Source organism: Miniopterus schreibersii (genome assembly GCF_964146895.1).
Source record: "Miniopterus schreibersii genome assembly, chromosome: 10".
NCBI classification, from domain to species: Eukaryota; Metazoa; Chordata; class Mammalia; order Chiroptera; family Miniopteridae; genus Miniopterus; species Miniopterus schreibersii.
The window spans coordinates 52321262-52342300 of NC_138110.1; the positions used below are offsets into that span (position 1 = coordinate 52321262).

General features: G+C 53.0%; 1 protein-coding gene across 4 annotated transcripts in view; it reads right to left on the reverse strand.

Moving 5' to 3' along the window:
* SLC12A5 (solute carrier family 12 member 5) overlaps positions 1–21039 on the reverse strand; it is a gene marked incomplete at its 5' end in the record, with an annotated part of 37897 nt that extends 16858 nt beyond the window's left edge. For 2 of the 4 annotated variants that reach the window (XM_081149795.1, XM_081149794.1), the window contains 8 exons: positions 1438–1649; positions 2387–2628; positions 4573–4703; positions 5172–5226; positions 6046–6192; positions 6525–6656; positions 7004–7098; positions 13035–13315. In XM_081149795.1, the coding sequence (XP_081005921.1) occupies positions 1438–1649; positions 2387–2628; positions 4573–4703; positions 5172–5226; positions 6046–6192; positions 6525–6656; positions 7004–7098; positions 13035–13086 (1066 nt within the window). Of the gene's footprint in view, positions 1–1437; positions 1650–2386; positions 2629–4572; positions 4704–5171; positions 5227–6045; positions 6193–6524; positions 6657–7003; positions 7099–13034; positions 13316–20834 lie in introns of those variants that run through there. The other 2 variants (XM_081149793.1, XM_081149792.1) reach the window with 2 other exon arrangements.

Below are 21039 nucleotides of genomic sequence, written 5' to 3' on the forward strand. Positions count from 1 at the left end.
TGGGCCTTGGCTCTGTTTTATTTCTACTGACATTTCCTAAGCTCCTGCTTTGGACCAGGCCACATGCAGGGGCTTTGCACATGAATCAGATTCGGTCCTTGCTCTCAAATAGCCCAGTCTATGGGGCAAAAAGACACACTTATCTCAGACTGGCTCAATATCCCAAACCAATCTCACACCCACCCATCCCAAACCAGCTCCTTTCCTGGATCCTTTAGCTAAGTAAATGGCACTAGCATCAATTCAGACACCTTGGCATTGCCCTCAACTGCTCTTTCTCCCCATCTCCATTTCAAACCCATCTCCAACTCCTGTCCATTACTCCTCCTAAATATTTCTCAAATATATCCCTTCTCTCCTTTCCAGCATTCTTCCACTTTGGCACTATTGACATTTGGGGCCAGGTAATTCTTGGTTGCGGAGGCTGTCCTATAGCATTGTAGAATGTTTGTCAACATCCTGTGCTCTACACACTAGATGCCAATAATAAGCCTCCAGCTGTGACAACCAGAACTGTCTCCAGACATTGCCACATGTCTCCCTGGTGGGCAGAACTGCCTTGTGGAGAACCACTGCTCCATTCCACTGACATCACTACATCACTCTAGGTCAGAAAACCATCCTCTCTCACCTGGACTCAGTGTAGCCTCCTCTTGGACTCCCTGCCTCTGTTATCTCCCCATTTTAGCCCATCCACATTAGCAGCCAGAGTGAACCTTCAGAAATCACAAGCTGGCCATGACCCTCATTCAAAACCATTTGGTGGTTCTTCATTGCCCTCAGGACATAGTCCAAACTCTTCAACATGGCTTCCAAGACCTGCCACCATCTGGCCCATGCTGGCCTCTCCAACATAATTTTTTACCTTTCCTTCTTTTTTACTTTATGCCCCAGACATTCCAAATTACTCGTGGTTCTAAGGACACAACATGCACTTCTGTGTCTGCACACTTTTAGGCAAGTTGTTCTTCTGCTTATGATTCCTTTATTCCCTGAATATCACTGAAAATCTCTTATTTGTCCTTCAAAAGCTTTCTCAGATGAGTCCAGAAAGCCTTGTCTCACCACCTTATACACACAACCACTCCCTCTCCTGGGATATCTCTTCTGTGCCTATTTGCTAATACATCTGTGTCTGCCATTAGACTCCTTGAGGACAAGGCCTGTGACTTATTTATGTTGCATTCCTGGTGCCTAGCACAGTGCCTAGCACAGTAGGTATTTGGCTTTCTTTCCTATTAGGTGATGAAATACTCAAAGGCTTCCTTTCATGTCTACACCTCCATGGTCCCAAGAACAGAACATGACCCAGAGTAGGTGATCAATGAAAACTGATTGAATTTAACTGAATCCCAAGTAGAGTCCCTTAATCCTAACTTTTTAACCCACAAGTCCTGCAGCATTCCCTGGACACAAGCCTTCTTCCCTCCCTCAAACCTTTAATGAGGCCACTGGCAGCGCCAGGAATGCCCTGGATCTCCGTGACGTTGTTTTGGGTGAAGTACTCATCACAGGTGGCATTGAGAAAGCGAGAGGAACAGAAAAGGCCCCAAAGCTGTGTGGTCACCGTCTCATTTCCTTCCCAAGCCAGCTTGGCACAGACATCAAAGCCATGGCGAGATAGTGTGCGGTTCCCCAGGAGGCAGATCCTAGGGAGAGAAACAAGGGAAGAAGATGGGGAGGGACATAACCTTGCTCCGGCTTCATAGGAGAATCACCAGGGGAGCCCCAGAAAACACAGACGCCGGGGCCGCATATCCAGAAATTCTGATTTAATTGGGATGGAGCCCAGAATCAGCTTTCCCCTCCCCCCCAAGATCCCTCAAGTGATTATTCTAGCAGCCAGGAAGGTGAACCACTGCTTTAGTACAATGCGATGTTTCAGCACCGTGGACAGCAGACTCCGTGCGCTGCCCTTCTGGGCAGTGGGACGCAGGGGAACCTATCCTAGGAAAGAGGCGGGACCAACAGAGACCTGAGCTTCTAGACCTCCCCTTCTGTGTCCCTTCCCATGACAGAAAAGGTGTCTGACACTTAGTGGTTGCCCTATTCCAGGAGGTTGTCCCTACCCACAAAATGTTTCCCCAACACAGTGTTTATCCCTCCAGAAATATTCCACTTGGCTCTTCCTCAGTTCATCCTCATGAGCATGCATTTGACTCTCACAAGGGAAACTGTCACCACCTCCAGAAACATTATCCCACTGCAAATAGACTGCCCCAAAACTAGGAGATATTTTCCCTCTCAAGGGAGGTTGCCCTAAAGCCACAACCATTCTGATTCTGAGAGATGGGAACAAGGGGTTGGCAGAGACTGGTGTGCAGACCATGAAACTGGGCCAGGGAGGAGGAAAATGATGCCTTAGGCTCAGAGCAGCAGCACTTACGGGAAGTTGGGCGGTTCAAAGGCAGATTTGATGACCCCAGCATAGATGGCCAGGATGGAGAGGATGACACAACCCAGGAAGACAAGGGCAAACTTGTTGACATACTTGACACCCACAAATACCACGGTGGCCATACAGGTGAGCACACAGGTGCCATACACACGCATATTGTTCAACATGGCTGAGGCCTCCCCACTGGCATCTTCTGCCTTAAAAATGGCCATAGCTGGGAAGAGGTAAGCCTGTGGGAAAGGGGTGAGGAGGTCAGATAAGTAACCCAGTAAGAACCAACTGAGAATCACCCCAAGAAAATAACCCGAAGTGCAAGCAGGGGTTTGGTGAAAAGATTCTGGTGACAGCAAATTTGCAACAGTGCAAGACTAGAAATGACATCCAATGATAGGGGAACAGTTAAGAAAATCATGGACTAACCTGCAAGGACTATTACACAGTCATTAAAAACGATACTGCAAAGATGTTGGGAGCAATTTTAATTTCTATTATTTTTATCAAGTATAAGTCTTAATGATTATATATTGTTTTATTATTTCTAATAGAAAGGCAGGAACATATTAGATATTCATCATTAGGAGACTGGGTGAATAAATTATGATATTCCCATATAGACTATGGGGCTGTTCAAAAGGATAAATGGATTTATATGAACTGAATCAAAGAGCTATCCATGTTATATTAGGTAAAAACAATGAAGTTATTAAAAAATGGGTTCATGATCTCATTTTTGTAAATATACATGTATGTGAAAATATACATATATGCATAATAATGTCTGTGTGGGTGTAGATACATCAAAATGTTAACAGTTTTCCCTGCATGGTAAAAATACGGAGAATCTTTTTTTTTACATCTGCATTTTCTATAATCTCTCTACTAAATATTAATATGTTTATATTCTTACAAAAGTTATTTTCATTTGCAAATTATATTTACAGAGAGAGTTTTGAGCTATTTAGGGAAATCTGTACAGTTATACAAAGACAGAATACAATATCACATAGAAAAAAATAGAAGGAAATACACCCGAATGTTCATGATTTTCTTTGGGCTATTGTCATTTCCTTTTTTACATTCTTTGATGTTTTTCCAATTTTATGCAAGGGGCAGAATTGCTTTTACAATAATTTTCCAATTATTTAGCTTTGTAAAAGTCATAAAGGCCCATTATTACGCTCTCATAATGTGGCTCCTCAGGTCTTTTATTCCCCCATCCATTGTACTCCTCCATTCTGCCCCCAAACCAGAAGCTGCGACATCGTTTAGCCCTAGTCTTCCAAAGCAGTGTGGTAGAGTGAACAATCACTGGCTTGGGGGTCGGAAAGACACAGGTTCACACCCCTTCCACACCTTCATATCCCTTCCTTAAATTCTCTGAGCCTTGCTAACTTCATCTGTAAAATGGGGACATCTTCTAACTCATGGGAGAAGTCAGGGATAAAATAAAATGATACATTGCAGACCGTGGGGCCTGGATAAAGTAGGGGTTTGGGAAATGTCAACCCCACTTTCTATATACCAAAGAACCCTCTTCAGCTCCCAACTCCTCCTGGAGGGGCAGGAAGAATGGAGACCAAAGTCAGCAGCCGCCTCCTTTAACCATTGCCCAGCAACCTGACTTCTCATCACTACTCCTAACAGATCTCTTTACTTGGCTTCCTCATAACCTTCTTCCCTTTTGCAATCTGCTAGCCATCAGCCCTCTATAACGAACATTCATAGAGGACTTAGCACAGTCCCTAGCACGTGGTCGGCAGCCACAAAATGGTCACTATTGTGTGGCATGGCTATTATTATTTCTATCATGATTTTACTCTTATCCACCCACCTCTACCACGTGGTAGCTGAATGACCTTGAGCAAGTCATTTTGTCTCTCTGAGTTTCTCATTTGTAAAATGGGCATAATAATACTTAAACTTCATGAGGATTCAAGATAATGACTGTGAAGCACTTGGAACTCTGCTGAGAGCACAGTGGGTGCCTGATAAACGGCAGCTGTTCATGTTACATAATTATTGCATCTTGTCTCCCCAACTAGACCATAAACTCTTTAAAGGCAGAACCACATCTGATTTCCCTTTGACCTCACTAAGTGCCTATAGGAGGTGTCCAGGGAGCACTGGTTAGCTGAAAGCCTGGGGCCCCACACCTCCTCCTTGGCCCCTCTCACCAGCAGGATTTCGATGGTGCCCAGGATGTACATGGCCCCAGCAAAGGTAGTGCCCAGGTAGAAGCAGAGGCCCACGGCGCCCCCAAACTCTGGGCCCAGAGACCTGGAAATCATGTAGTAGGAGCCGCCAGCTGCAGAAAAAACCTAGTATCAGCGAGAGGTTCAAAGGGCACTGGGCTGCTGTTGGGGATGAGGGGGGCTCAGGGACAGAGGTGGGAAGGGGATTGCTCTGGGCCTCATGGGCCTTACAGGCTGCAGCCCTAGGACCGGTGGGAGGCCCAGCCAACCACTCTGAGTGGATTTTGTAGCACTGGTTACCATGTTGCTAACTACCCCTCTCAGGAGGATGGTGGAGAAGAGGGTCTCAGGCAAAGGGAGAGCTTGCATTGCCCTGTCCAACACCATTAATTGCGTCCACTTAATAGAACTGTCCCAGCCTGCCCCACACACATCACAGCCCAGCCCCCAGCTCTGCATTACGGCCTATCTTGGGTCCTGACGGCCCCCAATGCCCAGGGCACTAACCCTTCTTCCGACCATCCAGGCCCCCCTCCCAACCATTCAGGCCCCATCCTCACTAATAAACCCCAATCACATACCAGGAACAACACCATTGGTTGCAATCGCACTCATGGAGATGGCCGTGAGCATCGTCTGTGAGGAGAGATCATCAGAGTGGCGGCTGGAGTGGGGGCCGCAGTGGCCTGGGTAGGGGCCAAACCTTATGCCCCATAAACATCGCCAAACCCACAAGGCCTCCTCTACTGAGCTTCTCCTTGGTCCCATTCCAACTTCTACTCCTGCCAAGTCCTTCTTGTCAAGAAAAGCTCTTATTCGCCATTCAGTGGACCTAGCACAAGCTATCGCATCAGAGAGCTCTGGAAATCCCAGGCTGGCCTCTGACCAGCTGTCTGGCCTGAGACAAGTCACTTCACTCTCTAAGCCTCAGTTTCCTCCTCTGCAAAATAGGGTACTAGCTTCAGTGCTGGCTAACTCACACGCAGAGCTGAGTGACTCAAGGGTCACGTGTGAAGAAATGGAAATGTGACGAGAAGTAGGTATCTAGTGAGTGTTTGATGTTTTAGAGAGGCTAGGAAGAACTCTGTTACAGAACTGTTTGTGACACATAGTCCCATTTTTTGAGTCTGGACCTACCAAAATGTTGACTATTGTGTGATAATGGGTGAATTTTATCTCTTTCTGTACACCTATCTTTTCATCAATGAGTCTGCATTACATGTGTAATTACACACATACACGCACAACACACATCCAGGTGAAACCTGGTTAAAAGCCATCAGGGACGAGCCTGTGAGAGGCAGGAAGGACCAGTCAGGCCTAATTTACTCTCAAAGCTCATACGCAGTGGTTCCTATAAAAAGCTCAGGTCTCATGCTTCCCCCCTCCCTTCCCACCCCAGGTCCCTGCTCAGCCCAGCTGTCAGGGGCTGGGAGAGGGGAGGGTGTCACTCACGCAGGAGCAGCAGATGAAGACCATGCAGAAGGACTCCATGATGCCCGCAATGCCCACCACCCAAGTGAGTCGCAGGAAGAGAATGACACCAAAGATGTTCTGCAGGCACGGTAGGTACACGCCCATGAAGGTGCCCATGCGGGGGGCCTGCCAGGGAGGCCAGTGTCATTTCTGTAGCCCCTAGTCACTACCCGACCCCAGGCCCACTCCTCCTCCCTTTTTCCTTCACCTCCCACTTTCCTATTCTCTCCACCCCAGCCCTTCCTCCCTCCTCCCACCCCCCAGCCTTCCCGCCTGCACCCCCCCTCCCTCAAGCCAGCCCCACCCTCTTTCCTTCCTTCTCCATCCCTCACATCCCACACCTTCCCCTCCCTCTGCCCCCAACTCCTAGCCCTTCATCTGAATCTACTTTCCCTCCCCAGGCTTCCCTCCCTCCGTCTGGCCTTCCTCCCTCATCCTGCCTTCCCCAAGGCCCTCACCTGCACCGGCTTCTTTTTTCCACCCTCATTGTTTTCTGCCTCTTCATGCTCTCTACTTCCTTGGGGCAGGTTGGTGTAGTTGGCCAGGCCACTGAGCAGGGAGGACACCATGGGGCTGGTGTCCATCTCCTCCTGTGGAGGGAGGGGGGCCGTGTTAGGATGCTGGGGCCTAGGGGAGGGGAGGGGTGAGCCAGATGATAGGAGGCAGAGAGATATGGGGGCAAGGAAGGCAAACCTTCGAGGTTGGGGTGCTACGGGAAAGGAGGAGGAATGGGCAAGGAGAAGAGGGAAAGGGGATGGTAGGTTGGGGAGAGAGGGAGTAAAGGGAAGGAGAAGGAGATGGGGGAGGCTCAACAAAGAAGGTGGGCCTGGCGGAGAGAGGGAGACAAGGGAGGGCACTGTTCCCTGGTGGGGGAGGGCACGCCTGATAAATGTGGACATGGGCTGTGGGTGGAGACCCCACATCCTTGACAACCCACCTCAAACAGAGCCATGTTCTTGCCGTCATACTCCTTCCCCTTCTCCGTGTCGGTGCTGTTGATGAAGGGACTGCTCTCCTTGGGGTTGCCATCACCTGAGAAGGCAGAGGAGTCAGTGGTCTGGCACCAACTGGCTGTCATCCATCTGCCTGGGCCAATGCAGCTGTGTGGCCGCTTTAACTCTCTGACCTTCAGTTTGCACATTGGAAACATGAAGAATTTTAGTTGACAGCGTGTATAAAGAGCCTAGGGCACTCCTCGGCACATTCTGAGTATTTAATAAACGGGGGAGTACCTTCTCGCTCTTGGGGGTTCCATCTCATTCATCAGGGAACCCTAGGTTCTCCAGGTCCCCTCCTTGACCATAACTGGGCCCATCTGGTGTTTGGGGGTAGAGGCATGCTCTTTCCTGGGGGAAAGGCAGAGAAAACTACAGCCTGAGGCCCCAAGGATACGCCACTTCTTAGAAAATTGACCCCCTTTGGCACCCCCATGCCCCTCATTCACCGTCAGTCAGCACGTATTGGCTGGATGTCTGCCATGTGCCAACTATCAGCACCGGGATAGAGGAGGTGTAACAGGCAGGGCAAGACACCACTCCTGCCCTCCGGGAGCCCAAGGGCAGGGGAGATGAACCAATGACCAGGATTTTCCAACCCAGAGTGGTAAGTCCTGTGACAGAAGACGAATAAGGGACCGTAGGAACACAGGAGAGGCATTGGGCCCAGCCTGGGAGGTGAGGGAAGGCTTCCCAGAGGAAGTGACGTGTCAGCAGAGAACTGAAGGGTGAGTAAGAGACAGGCCGGCAGGGAGGCGGGAGGGTGTTCTAGGCAGACAGAACAGCATGTTCGGTGGCCCAGAGGTGAGAGTGAACGGAGTGGGCTGGCGGAGCTGCGAGAAGTTTGGTGTGGCTGGAGCCTGAAGGGGCGTGTGGGTGGGTCGGTCTGAAGGACGGGAGTGGCGTGTGAAAAGATGAGCCCAGTACGGTAAGTGCAGGCTGGGTCCTTACACGATTAGCAGGCCACATTAAAGATTTGGACCTCACCCAGATGACAACGGGAAGTCATTGGAGAGTTTCAGGCAAAAAGGTACCACGAACAGACTTGTGTTTTAGAGCAATCGCTCTGGCCTTTAGGTAAAGAATACAGATGCTGGTTAGGGACTTTCAGTAATCCAGGCAAGGGCTGATGACCCAGACCCGAGCAATGCAGGACAGTGGACAGGCTCAGTAATTACTGGCACATGTCCCGAGGCCAGAAGTTTGGGAATGGAGGACGGAGGACTCTAGAATAATGCCTGAGGATTCTAGCGTGGACAAATGGGTGGGTCATGGTGCTGTTTAAGAAATGGGACAGGGGAGGGTTGGGGGTGGGGAAGATGCTGAATTTGATTGAGAATGAGGCACTGTAGGACACTCAACTGAGTAAGTCTAGAAGCCACCTAGATATAAAGATCTGAGGCCAAGGAACGAAGCTGGGCAGGAGAAAGAAATGGGGAAGAAAGAAAGAAAGAAAGAAAGAAAGAAAGAAAGAAAGAAAGAAAGGAAGGAAGGAAGGAAGGAAGGAAGGAAGGAAGGAAGAAAGAAAGAAAGAAAGAAAGAAAGAAAGAAAGAAAGAAAGAAAGAAAGAAAGAAAGAAAGAAAGAGAAAGAAGGAAGGAAGGAAGGAAGGAAGGAAGGAAGGAAGGAAGGAAGGAAGGAAGGAAGGAAGGAAGGGGGAGGGGGCGAAAGAGAGAGAGAAAGGAAGGAAAGGAAAGGAAAGGAAAAGAAAAGAAAAGAAAAGAAAAGAAAAGAAAAGAAAAGAAAAGAAAAGAAAAGAAGAAAAGAAGAAAAGAAGAAAAGAGAAAAGTATTAGGAAGTGTGTGAAACCTTGTGCCTGGATGAGATCACCCAGGGAGAAAGTCTCTTCAGCATCTCGGAGAGGGTCCTTTCAAAGAGATATAAGGGACCCACATAGGTACAGCCCTTTCGCTCCAGCCATCCCACTTCCTCAGTGCCAGTGCTGAACCTCAGTAGTAGATATCTCTCTGGACGCTGCAGAAACACCCCAGTGACCAAAGTCCAAGTGAAGCTGAGGCCCTACATATTCTGAATTATCTGTCCCTCATCTCCTGAAGTTAATCTCTCCCCCCACCCCTCTGTGTGTGTGTGTGTCTCTGTGTCTCTCTTCCTCTCTCTCCCCCTCCCTCCCCCTCCCTCCCCCTCCCTCTCTTTCTCCCTCACCTCTCTTCCCCGACCAGATTCTTTCCATTCTCCTTACCTCCTGGAAACTTTACTTAGTCTCCCAGCCAGAGTCCATCCCCAGAGAATGACCTGTTATAAACCCAATCTCATCCTGACTCAAAATTGTAAAAGGGGAAAGAGGTGATGCCACACCTGCTCAAAGGGAGCTCAGCACCCACTGTCTCCTGCCACCACCTCCACCTCACCCATCAAGCCAGGCACTCCTGGTCCCCAAACAGGGGGCCACACCTGCTCTTTCTTTTCACAGAAGTGAGTTCCTAGGAATTGCAGACCTGTCCTCCCAGTGGAAGCCTGGCACATAATAGGTGCTCAGGAAAAAAGTCTTTGTAAGTGAATTTTCGCTTCCTGACTCCAGGGTCTCAGAAGAGCTGTCTGGGGCCAGAGAACAGGAGAAATAAAAGCGGGGTGAGTTCCTACTCCTTTTAAAATGCTGACAAGATGCCTCATGTTCTCACCTCATTAGGATAGGAACTAGTGAGGTTGAGGGGGGAGATGAGACAAGAACAAATCTCTTAGTGGTTAAGAAAAAAGGCTGGGGTCAAAATTTAGGTTTCAGTCCCAGCTTCACTGGCTGTATTAACACGTTGGGCAAGTCACTTAAACTCTAAGCCCCAGTTTCCTCCTTTGCAAAGGGATAAGAGTCGCGCTTAACTGAGGGGACTGTTGGGATTAAGTGAAATAATGCCTATAGTGAATGCCTCGTACATAGTGGAACTATTGCTGCTGAGATTAAAATCACGACTATTATTAGTATACGTGGTGCCCCACCCAGCCCGAACTCTGCATTCTACACCCTTCCCCAGCTCAGGATCCCGGCGCCCCGTCTCCGGTGGGACTGGGTTGCTCTCCACGCAGCGTCTGCTGCTCGCTCGGGCCAGGACAACCAGACATGGGAGCCCCTCCTCTCTGCCTTTCACGCCCCTTCCCGAGCCCCTCTTCCTTCGCGCGGGCCCGGGGCGCGTGCCGGGCAGGAAAGGGGGCGTCCTGACTGGAGACTCTGCAGCCAGGTAGCCCGGTACCGGTTTCCAAGGCGACCGCGCGGGCCAAGAGCGCAGCGCAGAGCCGGCCACGCGCCCGCAGCCGCTTATGTAACGCGACGCGCAGCGCGGAGCCAGACTCCCAGCCGGATCGCAGCCAGGAGCTGAGGCTGGGGAGGGGGTGGCTCGGTAGGCTTGCTCTGGGTTCTGGCTTTCTACCCGCCAACTGGACCGGACGCCAGGCTCCGGGCCTTGTCTGCCCGAGCTGATTTTGCCCCTCCCTGGGACGCCGGGCGCACTGGTTGGGGGCGGTGTGGGGCGGGTGTGCTTCAGGAGTTCTCAAAGGGGCCGGACTGCGAAGGGGGAACTCGTCCTAATTCCCCAGAGCCGGGAGTCAGGACGGTGGGGGAGCACCAAGCGGCGCGCGCGAGGGAGGCAGAGCCAGACTGAGGCTGAGCCCTCTCCGCCCCCGCCCCCTGGGAGCTCTCAGCCCGAATCGGCTTTCAATTAAGCTGCTGCGGCCAGAGCTCCCGGGGAGCAAACAGGCGGGCAGCGCGGGCTAAGGAGCCTCCTCCCGGTGGGCCTGGGGCCAGGCCTGGGGGAATCCCCAAGCGAGATTGGGGCAGTGGGGGAGGGCGTCAGACCCCGAGGAGAAAGGAGATGCTGAGGCCAGAGATAATATCCTTGGGTTCTTATTTAGTCCAGAAGAGCCCTTTTACTCTGGCCATTCCCATTTCCCCGAGGTCAGCACCCAGGTTCTCCCCACCCACATCCCCAAGAATTTAAGATCAGAGATGCCAGGGGCTGTCCTCTGAGGGTCCCTCTTCCCACAACTCCAGCAGGTTCTTAAAACCCCCAACCATCATCTCCAGTTGCCTCTGAGAGGTCCTCTCTCTCTGGGACCCAAAACGCCTGACCCAAGTGCGGACCACTCTAGTTCCAGGTCATGGACGCTATAGACAGGGAAAGGGTCTCCAGATGAACCCACTACATTCAGAGTCTAGAAACTAGTGGGGAGGGTGTAGAACTGAGGAGAGTTCCTAGTTTGGCTCCTACTCCACACACATAGGTGCCTCTTTTCTAGGCCTCCTGAGACCCCATGGAAACCGCAAGGCAGGCCCAGTAAGGCACCAACCTCGGGGATCAGACCATACCCCTTGTCTGGGGGAACAGAGATATTATCTCTCAGGCTGAGTCCCTGTCCTCAGAGCGGAAGTATCCGAAGGAGGTCCCAGGCGGAAATGAGCCCCCTTCGCTCCCTGCGCAGCGCGTTGGGATGCCAGGTGCTGCCGCAGACTCCACTTAACCAAACCCCTCCCCCCCACACAGACTAAGACTGTTGAGGAGGGGGGCGGCTGCGAGATGAGGCAACCCCAGGGTCACTGGGGAGATAGATGAGATAGCGAGCCAGTACTTAAGACTCCTGTATACCACTCAGACCCAGGGAGGAAGAGTGGGTCTCAGACAAAGGATCGGGGACCCTGGTGTCCACAGCCTTCCAAAGCGGCCGCTTGGCTCTGACTCCGATCTGAAGGACTTCAAGTCAAGACTGCCAGTCCCTGGAAGACCCCGCTCTTTCAGCCCTTGGGACCTTTGGCCATCCGCTAGGGAGGTGTTCAAGAGTCTCGGCCCAGAGGGTCAAGCAATGCCCGGGGGAGCGTTTGAAGGCGCTGAGCGCAGACAGCCGGAGCGGGAGGCGCGCTAGTGCGCAAGGGACGCAGCGCCGCTGGAGGGTGGGGGGTGGGGGCGGCTGACAGCCGTGATGGATGGCTGAGACCGCTGGGGGGCGGCGGGGGGCCTGGGAGCCCGAGGGGGTGGCTGGTCCCTAAGACCTCGGAGCAGGGAAACCGCGGAGGAGGGCGGGGGAGAGCCGAAGCACCGAAAGGACTTGTTCCAAACCCATGGGCTCCTAGCGAGTCTCCGCACCCACCGCAGCGCGTCCGCAGTGTCCGCGCCGCCGCGGCGCCGGGGATTCAGCAGCTGGAACCCCATTCCTGAGGCCTTACTGAGGAAGCTAGCAGAACTGACTAGAAAGACTCCCCCTTGCCCCGCCCTGGGAACCTCACTGCCATCCCAGGGTACCGAGAGGGAGGGGAAAGAGGGAAGAAAGGAGGGTGATCTCGCCTCCCGTCCTGAATAGGAACCCACGGGGACGCAAGAGGGAGAGGCAGGTTCCCCAAAGTAGAAGTGAAAATCTCCAGGGGAGGTACGCTTCATTCTGAGGTCGGACCTCGGGCAGCTTTGGGGGAGGGGGCCCGGATTGCACCAAGTGTCCTCTTAAGGAGACACCGCAGCCCGGACGGGGCCGTCATATGGTTCCAACCCCTCAGAGGTACCTTTCCCCCATCTTTCAGCTGGAAGTCTCAGAGCGAGGGACTGCAGCAGACTGCGCCCCCCACCCCACCCCACCCCCGCCCAACGGCACCAGGCAACACTCCGAGCCAGGACGCCAGGGTCCCTTATGGGGGAAAGGAGCCCTCCTTCCGTCCGTCGAGTTCCACGTCAGCCCATTCTAGCTCTTCCATACCCTTCCCACAGCCTCCCCCGCTCGGTTAACCTACATCTGCCTCCGGGTCGGTGGGCGACGGCAACCCCTCGGCCCCAGCCCTGCCCCCGGCGGAGCACATTCCAGCACCTCGGACAGCGCCTGGCGCATTCCATCGGAGCGAGGCTCCAGGCCGCCGCGGGAGCCCCCCGCCCCGGTCATTCCCAGCCTCTTCTCTGAAGGAGGCGGCCCCCGCTCTGCCTCTAACCCCAGAGCTGCCTCCTCTCCTCGCCGCCCCCTCCCTCGCCGCCCCCGGACCGCTGCTTACCGGGGTTGGCTCCCCCATCACCGTCCTCGCAGTCAGTCAGGTTGTTTAGCATGGTGGCAGCGCCGCGCCGGGCCCGGGGATGGCTGCGCCGCCTCGCCCGCGCCCCGCTGCCCGCCTTCTCCGCGCTCTCGCTCGCTCTAGCTCTCTCTCGCCCTCCGCTCCACAGAGGAAGAAGCTGCAGTGCCCGCCCGCCCGGCGCACACACACTCGCACACGGACACACGCTCACACCCGCGCGCGCCCCCTCGCAGCGGCGGCGCTGCTCACCTCATCCCGTATGCAGGAGGCGTGAGCCACTGGCGGGGTTTTGGGGGGGAGCGCGCGAGGAGGAAGAAGAGGGGACGAGGGGAGGGCGGGGCTGGCTTGGAGGCCCACTCGCACTAAAACTGAAGGCTTGCACGGGTGGGATAGAGAGGGTGCTGCAGGGGAGAGGGGCCTCGCCTCCCTGGAGCAGACACAGCTCCGCCCGCCCCCCACTCTTCGGCGCAGGCGGGGCCGGCACGTGGGCAGGTGCCATCCCGCGCCCTAAAAATAACGGCAAGGAACTAGGTCGCGGCCGCGGGGAAGCGGCCCCGCAGCGGCTGCCTGGCTGGGGGTCTGGGGCGACCCCTAGGGGGAAAATGAGTCGGCAAGGGTGGGGCACCAGGGAATATAGGTCCCTGGAGAGCCTGTCTGCAAAGCGGGGGGGGGGGGGGAGCAGAGGGGGGCAGCCCTGAAGAGGGGCGGAGAGCCAAATCCTCTCCCATATCGCTGTTCAAAAGGTTGGTGCTGGGGTGTGGAGAGGCCAGAGTCCTTAACTGAAGTACTGTGCTGCCCCCCATGGGGGGAGGGGGGGGTTCAGGGTCTATCTGGCTCATCCAGTCTTAAAATGGGAGGAGTGGAGCCTGAGGAGTTGCAATGAACCCTCTGGCTGTGCTTAGACTGACAAAAGTCCTAGCATCTCACCCCCAAAACAAATCCCTGGAGTCCACTGACAGGGACACTGACTGTGGAATGGCACTGGGAAGGAGACATGGTGAAGAGGAGAGAAAGCAGCAGTGAGGCTCCAGGGAGCACCGACTCCCCACCAGGGATTGTGCAGGCTCTAGGGGAGGCAGGCCAGTCAGAGGCAAGCAGGGGCAGAGTGGGGGAGGGGGGAATGAGGCCGCCTGTCGCCTGTCGGTTTGGGACCAGATTTTCTCCTGGGGCAGGAGTGTCTAATCCCCTAATCCAGGATTGCTTTCTGAGAATTCCAGAGCTGACATGCTGTCTGTGTTCCTCTCCCACACCTGACACAGGTCCCCCAGAAGCTTAGTTGTTCTGGGACCCCTCAGGACCCCTAGATCCAGGCTGGAGCCTGTGGTGGAGACATCTCAGAAAGCAGTATCAGAGGTTTGGACCTTTGAGTCTCTGGAAGATCTAAACATCAAAGTGTGAGAACAGATTAAGGGGAAATGATTTTCAGACTCACCCTAGCTAGCCCCCAACAATGGTCCTCTAAGATCCAGAAGAGTTCTGGGGTTGGAAGGGATGGTGCCAACCATCTTATCTAATGCACAGCTTTCATTTTACAGATGAGAAAGTTAAGGCCCAAAGAGGAGAAATAAATGACTGTGTGTGGACACAATGCCAGTGAATGGCAGAAATTGGTCTAACCGCCAGGTTGCTTTATTCCAGCTTAGGACTTTGGTCCTCAACATAACCCCTTTTTAAACGGCCCCTGCCTATAACAGAAAGGACTTATGATTCTCAGCTACTGAAAAAGGAACAGGGACTGGGTCTGAGCTGAGCTTTCTCCCTTTTCTTGTGCTGAGGTTTCAGAGTTACCAGACTGGAGTCGCCTCTTGCCTTGCAACTGAAGGTGGACCCAGAAGCACTTCGGGGGTCCTAAAAAGCCATCGACGTGACTGCAGACCTGGTTCTAGGATGTCACTTTTCAGTACCATGGACAGGGCCCGCCGTTCAGATTCCCCTGCACACATTTGTCTCTAGCTTTAGACTGAGTCAACCACGGAGTGTTCAGCAACTAACTGAAAGGGGCCTCTGAGGGATCCGCCAATGAGGTATCATTGCCTCTGGGTTCTGTGGATGCTGGAAGGACTCTAGGGTAAAGAGCTAGCTATTCAGACAGGTGTGAAAATTGCTCTTGCCCTTCCCAGAGGAAAAAAAAATACTTCCCAAAAAGTGAAATAAGTGTAAATGGTGACAGCGGTTAAAAGGAGAGCAGGTGGGTAACTAGTGTTCAAGAACTTCTAAGCACTCCACTACACACACCACCAGCAGCAACGGCATTATGGTTTTCCACTATTCTGTAGAGACAGGTAACATAGTAAAACAGGTAGTATGCCTGCCTGGGAGATGCTGTGAAATAAGTTAAATGCTGAGATTTTTTTTTTTTTTCAGCAATGCCAGGTCTGGGATGGTCTCCCAGGGGGTATTCCCTTCAAGTGTGGCCCAGAGCCTTAACCGCTCAGGGACTGAGCCCATCCACGGGGGAAATCTAGATCCCAAGGGAGTACAGGTGAAGGCAGAAGTGACCCCTGTTCCCCTGGGTATCCCATCTGCCACCGTCACCAGAGCTCCTATCTCATGAGGCATCTGGGATTCAAAAAATAACGCTGCCGCCCTGTCCTTTGCTCCAAAACTCTACATATCCATGGGCAAACTGAGGTCCTCTCTTGGGGATTCAGTATCCCCGTCTTCAAAATGAAACGGTGAGGCTGCATAATCCAGGGAGCTTCCTCTCTCTCTCCCTGAAAACTCTTAGTACTCTCCCCATTCATCTCAGACTAATGTCATGGAGCCCTTCCTAAGGAGCCCAGACCAAGTGAAGTTGCAGCCCCAAGGGTAAGCCCCAGACCTTCAATTCACACCCCCCATCTTTCAAGGAGACTGGTCCCTATTCTAGCCTCAGGCCAATGCTCTGCAGTGAGGCTTTCAGAAAACACATTGCAGGTACCTCACGCACTGCCACCTTGGCCTTGGACAGTAAGGTCACCAGCAAGGTGTCCCTCAGCTCTGAGCCCAAAGAACATGAGCTCCAGCTCAGCACCCCATCCCCACCCAGAGCTCTAGGAAGATCTAGGAAGAGGAGAACCCTCTCACGAAAGCACACAAGATGTGGAGCTGAGCAGGGTCCTGTTTCTGAACTCTGAGTCCCTAAAACTGATCCACTCTCCCACCTTACACTTCTCAGAGAGAAAAATGTTCAGGAAAGCTGCCTCCTAAGTTTCAGAATTTGGGAACTGGAAGAGACTTTTATAAATTATTTTTTTATCACTCCCCATTTATGGGGAAGTTAGTCTGGAAATAGAAAGATACAAATTTTCTTCATGGGGTGAACTTGTGGCAGACTGGGGACTAGAATCCAGCTCCCCGACCTCCAGCCTGGGGCTCCATCCACTGAACCAGAAAGAGGAGCTGTTTGGAGGAAGTGCCACCTGACTGGGTCATCCTTCCATGGGAGGCAGGCATAGTGTCCCTCCTCGTGACTCAGTCCCTATCCATCCTTATCTCCATATCATTACCCCAGGACCTAACCCACCCACCCCCAGCTCTGACCTCGTGGCGCCAAGGCCCTGAGCCCCCTCCTTTGCTCTTCCCTCCCCACCTGCATGCCCGTTCTCCAGACCCAAAACCCTCACAGTGAATTGATGAGTCCAGCGCACAGCACACCCCACACACAGGGCTCACGGCAGAGCACGTCAACCACCATCGTCTCCGTGGCAACCGGGGGCTTAATTAACAGGCTGCAGCCCTGTCACCATGACAATGGCACCCCAACAATCCCCCATTTTCCTACAGATTCAGCCCATCTTCCCTCTTTCTCAATCTGGACCCCCTTCTCACTGCACCCACCCTGCACCTCCACCCCACCTGGAGAGCTGAGGCCTGCAGATCTCTCTGGTTCATTGAGAAGAGGGGAGGGGAGATGAGAGGGATGAGAGAGAGAGAGAGAGAGAGAGGCCTATCACCATGGCAACTGCAGCCACGTTCATAACCAGTTTGTTGCCATGGAGATTCCCAGGGCTCACCTTGGGCTGAGGTACTGGGCAGCGAGGTTTGAGCCCTGGCTTGAGGATGGGGTGGCTGGAGAACTCCTTGGACCAAGGAGCCCTCTAGGTCAGACATTTACCCAATAATCCAGTGTCATTCTTCCCAATTTATAGACAGACTGAAACATGAGGTTTGGGTACAGGAAAGGCAGAGAACTTCACCATTCTAGATCACCAAAGAATCTTAGCCTGGTTATGGCTAGAAAGGCCTTCATATAGTTTCCTGGTCAACTCCTGTATACTATAGATGAAGGAATTGAGGTCCAGAGAGGGGAAGCAAGACCATACACAGAGTCCCAGCTAGAGTGTGGATGAGCTATATTGTGATGTTGCTCCATTCCCCTAGCGTAAGTTGGCTCCCTCTCACTCTGTGGGGACACATTCCAACTCATGTTAGTCTTAACCCAGTCCCAGGGCTCTTTCTAGTACCCTGCCTTCCTCCATGAGAACTGAGGCACAGCAGGGAGTGGTTTAAAGGGACAGGGGAGTAGCTCAGAGTTGTAACAAATGGTCAGGTCCACTTCAACCCAGACAAGTCACCATCAATCTTCCCATGGCGCAGATGAGACAACTGAGGCATGGGGGCTGCAGTGGAGGGTTACTGGTAGATTCAAGGCTCAGCCTCTGACTTGCTTCTTTCACCCCCGTAAGTCGTGTTCCCTGGCAGCAAGAAGCACCTCCGGGAACAAACTCCACTCCTTTGGTCCAGAATGAAAGGCAATGCTCATATACAAGTGACCTGCAAAACCTCTCCCAAGCCTTCCCCCACCTTCACAAGCTGTCATCTCTCCCTGTGGGCCTGGGTAAGGACAAAAGGTGGGGAGAGTACCTCCCTGGGGCCAGAGGGCTGATACAAGAACAGCTGGGGGAAAGATAGCATCAGATGCTTGGTTTCCCTAGGGGGCCCTTATCCACTTCCCCACACAGCAACCTACGAAGGAGGAGGTACTGGGGGCTGTGTCAGGTCCTCAAGAGGTTAAAGGTCACCAAATCACTCTCCAGATGGAACTTCCAATAAATTCAGCACACAGGTACCCACCCCACAGATAGACACAGAAATGCACACATCAACATGCCCATCAACACACCGGCACACAGTGACACACATAAGTACTGACTCATTGACCACCCCACAGGTCATCAGAGCTAGCGTGGGATGCTCCTCCCTCAAGAAACACAAACACACGCACACTGCCTCTGCCACAGGCACACAGCTTCCCTGATTCACATACAGTTTGCACAGACACCTGCACCCCCAAAACTGAAGCTGAGATGAGAGAGAGGGGCCGTCTTATTCTCAGGCCAGGGGGTGAGGAATGGGAGGAGAGAGGCAGGGGAAGGGGTAGGTGAAGGAGGAGCCTGCAGCCCTTCCCTCCCCTCGTCTGTGAGCATTAAGTCCCTGCTAAGCGCCAGGCTGTGGGCTTGGGACTCGGAACACAGAGATAAAAGAATACGGTCCCCGCTCGGCCATAAAAAAGAATAAAATCTTGCCACTTGTGACAACATGGATGGAACTAGAGGGTATTATGCAAAGTGAAACAAGTCAGACAGAGAAAGATAAATATCGTATGGTTTCACTTATATGTGAAATCCAAAAAAAATAAAACAAATGAACAAACAAAACAAGACAGAAACAGACCCATAAATACAGAGAACAAACTGATGGTTACCAGAGAGGAGGGGGTGGAAGGATTGGTGAACAAAGTGAAGGGGATTAGAGGTTCAATCTTCCAGTTACAAAATAAATAAGTCGCTGGGATATAATACACAACACAGGGAATATAGTCAATAATATCATAATAACGTTGTATGGTGACAGATGGTTACTAGACTTATCATGGTGATCGCTTCATAAGTTACATTATGTTGTACGCCTGAAACTAACATAATATTGTATGTCAACTGTACTTCAAAAATAAATAAGTAAATAAATTAAAATAATAAAAAAGCAAACTTTTTAGAAAAGGGGACACACAAGTAAATAACCTCCATCCATTGGGACATGTGCTCTAATGGTGCAGTGGATGGGCAGAAAAGGAATGACTGCCTCTGCCTCAGAGCGAGGGAAAGTGAAAAGGTTTTTCAGAAGAGGCTAAATGAGCTATAACTTAGAGAGTGAGTAGGAGTTTCCCTGGCTACTGGAGGTAGGGAGATGAACACAGACAAGTATACCAGGAGTCCAGGAAGTAAATGTTTGAATGACAGTTTGGTCTTTATCCTAAAGCAATGGGGAGTGTGTATGGAGTACAGTTAGGGTGGGATTGGAGGTAAGCAGACCAGTGAGGAGGCTGCAGCGGTGGCCATGTGACAGACGATGGAGGTTTGGACCAGGGTAATGTTGACAGGAGGGGAGATGTGGTCAGACTCAGGAGTTTTGGAGGTGGAGTGGTAAAGACGTGAAGACCCATTCATTGAAGAGAGAAAATGAGGCATTGAGAATGGCTCCTGAAGTTCTGACTTTTGAATCTGGAAGGATGATAAGGACATTCATAAAAATGAGAAAGCAATCAGACAGATTATGGAAAAGATGAAGAGTGGAAGGAGCCCAAGAAATCCGAGCAGCCATACCCAGCAAGTGGTTGGTTCATGGGCTGGAACCTTGTGGAAATCTAGGTCGCAATTTGGTCATCTATATAATGAGGGGACTCGTCAAGGAAACCCCTGAAGGGCCCCTCTAGGGTTTGGGGTGCTCAGTTTTGCTGGAGTCAGGGTGAGCTCACCTGCGGCTCAGCAGCGACCCCTGGCGGCCCTAGGAGGCACTGCCTCCTCCCGCAGGGGGGCCACTCCAGGCGGGTTTGCCACTTTCCTTCCAGACCTGAGCCGCCAGAGTCAGGGAAGAGACCCCCGACAAGGGCCCCTGCAGAGTGTGGGCATACAGGATGTCTATTCTTCACCGAAGGCTAAAAGGATCTTGCCCCTCCTCTCTTCTGTACACTGCCTGTAACTTCCATTACAATACTGCTGCACTGGGCCCTCGAAGAAGACGCCCCCAAACCCTCCTGAACTGGCTCCACCTAACCCTTCTGGCCCTGGAGCAAAGGGAGCTAAATGGGTCCCTGAGCGTCAGGACTGGAGTCCTCATAGCATCTTCCCAGGATCTAGCTGACCGGAGTCTAAACAAACTTCTCTTTCTCCCGGCTACCCGGCGCTGTCCACGACACCTCCAGGAAGGCCGAAGACTGGAGGATCTGCCAGGCACCAATGACCGATGGACCCAGCACCCGCCTCAGCGACGCGAACTCATTTTTCCTCCCACCCCCAACCCTACCCCAACCCTGACCTCACCCCTATCTCCTGACCCAAACCCTTTCCCTCTGGTCCCGCCCTTTTCTGTCCCCAAACCAAGCTAGTCCTACCTCCTCCCATTGTCTCTGTACCCAACCCTTAATCACACCGCCCTCCGCCTTCCTTGGTTCCACCTTCTCCCCCCCTGGTCCCACCTCCTACCCGAGATGACCCCGCCCCTTTAGTGCCCAGCAGCAGCCCAGCCCCCCTGGACTCTACCCTCTCCATCACAAGACTCAGCCCTTCCCCTCGGGCTCCAATCTCTTCCCTTGGCCACGCCCACCTCAAATCTGGCTCCTCCCTTCACAATTTCCCATCCCCTTCCCCCCCACCCCCCCACCCCCCGCCCGGTCTCTGCTCCTCTCCGCTCCCAGGCCTCCGGTTGGAACCCCCGCCCCCGACAGCAGAAGACCCGCCCACCGTGGCCCCGCCCTTCTCTCGCCCCGCCCACCCCTCAGGCCCCGCCCCCTGCGGCCTCTACCTTTGGCGTCTTCCCCAGAGAGGTGGCGGAAATCTGCGGCCGGATGCCCGTGGGACTCTCGGTCGGGGGTCCCGGCGGGCCCCGCGGGGGGCAGCGAGGTGACGGTGAACCTGCGGCTCATCCTGCGGAAAGGGGCCGGGCGGCCGCGGTGCGGCCGGGATCGCACAAGTGGCCGCAGCCTGGCTCCCGGAGACTAGAAAGAGCG